General features: G+C 33.9%; 1 protein-coding gene across 1 annotated transcript in view; it reads right to left on the bottom strand.

Annotated features, from left to right (window-relative positions):
- Positions 1–1,408: 1,408 nt before the first annotated feature.
- mtnr1aa (melatonin receptor 1A a) overlaps positions 1,409–6,794 on the bottom strand; it is an 82,493-nt gene continuing 77,107 nt past the window's right edge. Inside the window, exon 2 of the mRNA XM_028803002.2 lies at positions 1,409–3,445. Within this exon, the coding sequence (XP_028658835.2) occupies positions 2,577–3,445 (869 nt within the window). The 3' untranslated portion in view covers positions 1,409–2,576. The remainder of the gene's footprint in view (positions 3,446–6,794) is intronic.

Below are 6,794 nucleotides of genomic sequence, written 5' to 3'. Positions count from 1 at the left end.
CAACAAAATTAATAATCTGTACATTTGTAACTTTATAAACATAATGACCTTATGTTATATATTTCATGTGTTATAATGATCATATACTTTTTGTGTTCACTAGGTCAAAGTGCATATATTTGGTAAGAGCCTAAAATAAAGTAAAAACTGATAAGTAAAAATTCTATGTGAGGTGTAGAACTACTTGAAGTATGTGATTAAGAACATTGTATGATATTTCTGAGTATGGGCCTTTCTTTTAACAAATTTACTTGTTTTGAAGTCACTAATTCTTCACGGACTTGAAATGTATAGTGCAGTACAAGAAATATGACTTGACGTGAAAAGCATTAAATTCTTCTAAACATTCACTCATTCATTTTCTGAGAAGCCTAATATAATTTAGGGTTACTGGGGCCTATCCTAATAAATCTGAGTGCCAGTCCAGCACTAGGCAGCATTTACTAGAATATCTAGGATGTTTGAAATGATAGTAAAAAATATATTTCATGTAGAAGTTTGTTAAGAAGATTTGTTTGTTGTCTGCTACTGATTGAAATGTCTGCTTTAATAAAAGACAATTTACAATCATAAGCTAGAATATAATATATTGTACTTTGTCTTCAGCATAGAAATGTTTAAAACCATCTGGTGACCATCTGATTATATGTTTTAAAGTCCTGTGATGAATTGTGCCCCTTATACCTGATGTGGCTGGATAAACACCAATTTGATGTCAAAATGATCTGCATAAGCAGCTTAGAAAATGAATGGATGGATCTATGCTTTAACTGACACACTAAAAAATTACCAATAGGTTAATGTAAATTAATTTAAGCAAAATATGAGCATTGTTGATTTGCCATTAATATGTATGTTTTATTATTGACATAATGTATTAATAAATTACATTTTATATTTGTTTTCACCAAGAATTAGACTTTTGCCATATTCCAACACAATGAAATATTATATTAATAAACCCTATTGTGGTGACTTTTCATACTTCAGCACACATTTAGGTTTAACCTGGATTCAGCGGCCATGAGGAATTTTCAAAGCTATCTCTCAAGACTCATTCTTTTCTAACTTGTATGATTCTGCTGTGTCTGATCTGAAACATTTTTTTCTTTTTCATTATGTGTTACATGATGAATGCTATCATTGACTTTACAAAGCCTTAGACATACCATAATTGAATATCTAATATTTTAAAAGTCACACTATAAAATCAAAACTTTCAACTTTATGACCAAACAATATTGTTAACTAGTTAATCGCTCCTGTTATATTTTTATGGCATAGGCTCATTTCATTAAATATTTTTCTCCTTTTCCTTCTTTACACCTCATTGTGAAATTGTTTTTTTAAGTATTATTATTCTAAAAAGCTATTCATGCATTTCCATTTCAAAGTCACATAGAAATGAAGCCCATTCCAGCAATCTGGGATGCAAGGTTGGACTCTACCAAGAACTGGACACCACCTGTTTTCAGAGTACACAGCACTGTGTCACTCACACCTGGCCAATTTAAAGACCCTACTTAACATATATGACTTTGGGATGTGGGAGGGTATCAGAATAATATCCACACAGACAAGTGTGGAATGTGCAAACTCTACACAGACATTCCTTTGACCAGAAATAAAGCCTGGAGGCTCAGAGATATGAGGTAATAATTGTAATTATTGCACCAAAATGCCACCCTTCAAGAACCTATAATGTGTTCAGCTACATAAAGAAAAACAGTTGACAAATCATTATAGAAAAGAAATATTGTAAAGATCATTTCCAATATAATTATGGTGAAATTGACCTGATATGTTAAACTTTTCATTTAGAAATTCAAATTTAAATCCATACGTCTAGTATACAACTCATTATCTTGGTCAGGGTTATGCTGCAATACAACTAACAATATTTGATCAGATTTTAAAATAGTACATTATTGGTTATTTTTCCAAAAAAACTGAGAAAAACAGAATTATCCCTTGTCTAACTCGGATGTTGCTTGGACTTCAAAATGTGAACTTTGCAGGTTCAGATCTGACAGCTAACAACTAGTTTCTGCCATGCGATCTGACTGCATTGAAAATGGCAAATATATTTAAGTTGTACTCTTTATGTAAAGTTGGAAAGTGTGTAAGCAAAATGTTACTCTATTTAATGCTTTAAATGAACCAACAAATTTAAAGTGTATTAAAGTAATAATTATAGCAAATGCAGCACTGGCACTAAAAAAACAATCACTGGTGAATCCCAGAACAAATTGTAGATTTGACAAAAACCTTGGCATCCAAGTACCTACAAGTAATTATTTAAGACGTTTATGTATTGTTTTCACTTTGTATATTTGCATACACATATTCTAATTTTCAGTATGAAAATACACATTTCAGGAAAGAGAAAGAAATAATCTCAGATTAAAATGTACATTTTATACCAAATATAGAAAAAATAGGAAAACAACTGCATTAAATAAAAACAAATCTGCCATATATCAACATAAAAGTAGAAATAGTCAACTTTAAGTTTTTATTACACTAGTAACATCAGTACATTTTTGGCATTTTTTCACAGCAATTAAATGTCGTAGTCAAACAGAATCCACTTTCACCTGATTGTTGTTAGTCATTACATTTGATGGCTTGCTTTTGATTCTTTCACCTGCTTCATTAGAACTATCAATAAAGAAAATCCGTGCTGTACAAACTGAGATGATGATCCTCTTGTATTCTCTTCTGAAGTTCTGGTTCAGTAGTCCATAAATGATGGCATTAAGGCAGCTGTTGAAATAGGCCATGAAATAGCTAGCAACAAAAAGCCATTCTGGAATTCTGGGTACTTTCTTCCCTGAATTTACAGCAACTGCAAGGCCAATAAAATTAAGTGGCGCCCAACAGACTGCAAAAAGAACAAACACCACAAACATGGTGACAAAATTCCTGACATCGTGAGAACTAAGTTTAGGCCTTATTTCAGGCTTCACTCTTTTTCTTACCTGGATTACCAAAATCCATATTCTCATATAACAGTAGGTAACAATCATTATAGGAAGAATAAAGTGGAAGAACACAATTGCAATGGTATAAACTGAGCTGACAGATTGCATAAAAGTGCAAGAATAAACTCGTGCATCATATTGTAATGATCCCACAAACAGGTTGGGCACAATGGCAATGACAGTCAGAACCCATATCAAAATAACATAGCAGAGTGAGTTTTTGTCGCTGTAGAGCTTATCGTATTTTAAACTGTGGCAAATATAGCAATAACGGTTTATGGCAATGCCCATTATGTTAAAAATAGAGCCAATCACACTAATTCCCATTAGAAATCCACTAATCTGGCAGTGGGCATATCCCAGATTCCACCCATTGTGAAAGATAGATGTAAGGACCAATGGATAAGGATAAATTGCCACTACCAGGTCTGCGATGGCCAGACTAACGACAAATATGTTTCCTGTGGAGAGAAAAAGAAAGAAGTATTGAATGTGTGAATCAGATTGACAATCAATACCCACATTCACATTTAATAATATGAAATATGTAAACACATTAAATCTATATATCAGTGAGCTCCATAAGTATTTGGACAGTGGCACGATTTTTATAATTTTAGCTCTCTATGCCATCACAATGGATCTGAAATAAAGCAATCATTATGTGACTGAAGTGTAGACTTTCAATTTTAATTTAAGGGGTTTACCAAAAATATTGTATGAGTCATTTAGGAATGATGGCCATTTTTCTGCATAGCCCCCTTCTCCCATTTCCAGGGGCTCAAAAGTTTATGGACTTTTGACTGCCAAACTGTTCCATAGCCAGGTTAAAGCAGTTCCCTCATAATTTAATTAATTAATGTGGAATTTGCATTTGGAATCACATCTTGATTTGTTTCAAATCCACTGTGGTGGAGTAAACAGCCAAAACTATGGTGTCACTGTCCAAATACTTATGGACTATATATATATATATATATACATATTAATAAAAGGCAAAGCCCTCACTGACTCACTGACTGACTGACTGACTGATTGACTGACTGACTGACTGACTGACTCACTCATCACTAATTCTCGAACTTCCCGTGTAGGTGGAAGGCTGAAATTTGGCAGGCTCATTCCTTACAGCTTACTTACAAAAGTTAGGCAGGTTTCATTTCGAAATTCTACGCGTAATGGTCATAACTGGAACATATTTTTTGTCCATACACTGTAATGGAGGAGGCGGAGTCACGTATCGCGTCATCACGCCTCCTACGTAATCACGTGAACTAAAAACAAGGAAGAGATTTACAGCACGAGTCAAACGCGGGAACGAAGGTAAATGACGTTAATTTTTGACTGTCTTTTAATACTGTGTAAGCATACATATTAACACATGTGCAATTAAACGTGTGCATTTACGGGGTGATTTCTCAGGCTTAAAAGCTCGCCTTTTATCAAACGCGGGAACAAAGGTAACTGACGTTGTTCACTGTCTTTATATACTGTGTAACCATACATATTAACACATGTGTAATTAAACGTGTGCATTTACGGGGTGATTTCTCAGGCTTAAAAGCTCACCTTTTACTAAAAAGGTAAATGCAAAACTATTTTCAATCAGTTTATTGAAATGCTCCCGTTAAGGATTGCAATAACATATTCGCGAGATAAAAGAACGAAGTAGGGGGAAATGAAGGAAGAGCCGCAAACAGCGAAGAGCAAAAAATTAATTAAACAATTGAGAAGGGAGCGAGTGAAGCATACAAGCATGTTCATAAGGGAAACAAAGCACGGTGTAAAACGTAAGTTTAAATTAAGTTTATAGAAACGCTCCTGCTGCGGATTGCAATAACATATTCGCAAGATAAAAGTTTAATGAGAAGACACGAGGTATAAACGAACCACACGCCGTGGCGCAACGTTAGGGGCAACAGTTTCAACCATTCTATGATCTGCTTCTCGCAACTGAAACACGCCACATGGCGGATGTTAGCCGACTTGCTGACCGCAACATTAGGGGCTTCAACTCTGGCGCTGACGCCACATCTCAGTGCCAACACTTTGCAGACTCTACTTAAAAGACACGCCCTCCTCACTGGACAGTTAAAAAGACCAATCAAACTAACGATGACATCAAGTATTACCCAATCAAAGGTAGGAAAGGAGGCATCTTCATAAAATGCGTGTGGGATGATTTGCATGAGACGCTGCTTTAAAAAAAATGATAAAAAAAATATGGGACAAATCCCGTCCAGTATTGATTCAAAACGGGACGCGCAATTTCATTCTCAAATGCGGCACGATTCCGTATTTTAAAGGACGGGTGGCAACCCTACAGTGCCAGGTAACCACCCATACAATCAGATTGTGATTCAGACTAGGAATGCAATGAATGCAATTACCCCGATCTACATACAAGGCGAAAGTCTTGCAACATTCAAAGATGATGGTTTGGGATAAGTACACCATACAACATAAAAGAGCTTATGAAGCCTTGAACCGAAAAAAGCAAGATCTCAGAGATCGTAAAAAAAAAAAATAGGAGGTAATGTCGTTTTACTCGCTGTAGATTTTAGTCAAACATTACCAGTTATTCCACGAGGGAGACCAGCAGATGAACTCAACGCGTGTTTAAAATCCATGCTTCTCCCACGCTCGGTTATATGTCGCGTGTTCTCGGGTAGGTGCACCAAAAAATGTATACATTTAAGCATGTAATGGGCAAACAAAAAATGAGGTATACCCGAAGGCACTGCAGTAGTACTCAATGTAACTTTACTTCTTAAATGTTAATGTTTTACTGTTTAATAATATATACGCTTCTTATATGTTGTTCAAATTCTTTTATCAAAATACCAGTGACAGCGCAATGCACGATAACGTGGAGTGAATACACCATACGCATCCGCCCTGGTGTGCGCAGATAGGAGTTGATTCTACAATAAAATAAAATAAAGATAAAAAGAGTAATACAATCATCACCCATAAAGGAGATAGTAGACGTGACGTACTATATGTGTACCAGATTTCAAGTCAATAGGTGAAACGGTTTGCGAGCTACAGGTGATTTAAAATCCTGGACAGACACACAAATTGCCACGGTAGCAAATTACAGAAGAAGATTTTACTGTTTAATAATTTATATTTATATGAAATGTGCTTCTTATATATTACTTCATATTCTCATATGATAATGATGTTAATGTTTATATTGATTTCTATGTTATTGAAACTGCATGTATGTGTGTATATGTATGTGTATATATATATATATATATATATATATATATATATATATATATATATATATATATATATATATATATAGATATATATATATATATATATATATATATATATATATATATATATATATATACACTAGCAAAATACCCGCGCTTCGCAGCAGAGTAGTGTGTTAAAGAGGTTATGAAAAAAAAGGAAACATTTTAAAAATAACGTAACATGATTGTCAATGTAATTGTGTTGTCATTGTTATAAGTGTTGCTGTCTTTTATATATATATATATATATATATATTATATATATAATATACACACACACATAAACATTTATATACATATACATATATATACATATCTACATATACACATCTACATATATATACACACATACATAAACACACACATAAGACTTATTGACTGAAACGGGCTTTCACGAAAAAAGTTACGGCTTTGCTACAGGATACACCCTCCACAAGTTAACCAAGTAAAAATAAAATATATATTTCTGTTTTATTTAAACCTTTTAAGTTTGTATGCATAGCCCCATTTGGCTGTTGTAGTTTTTTTTTTCTTTCTT

Source organism: Erpetoichthys calabaricus, chromosome 5 (genome assembly GCF_900747795.2).
Source record: "Erpetoichthys calabaricus chromosome 5, fErpCal1.3, whole genome shotgun sequence".
Taxonomy (NCBI): Eukaryota; Metazoa; Chordata; class Cladistia; order Polypteriformes; family Polypteridae; genus Erpetoichthys; species Erpetoichthys calabaricus.
The sequence above is the reverse complement of the archived record's forward strand: the minus strand, read 5'-3'. Positions and strand labels throughout refer to the sequence as shown.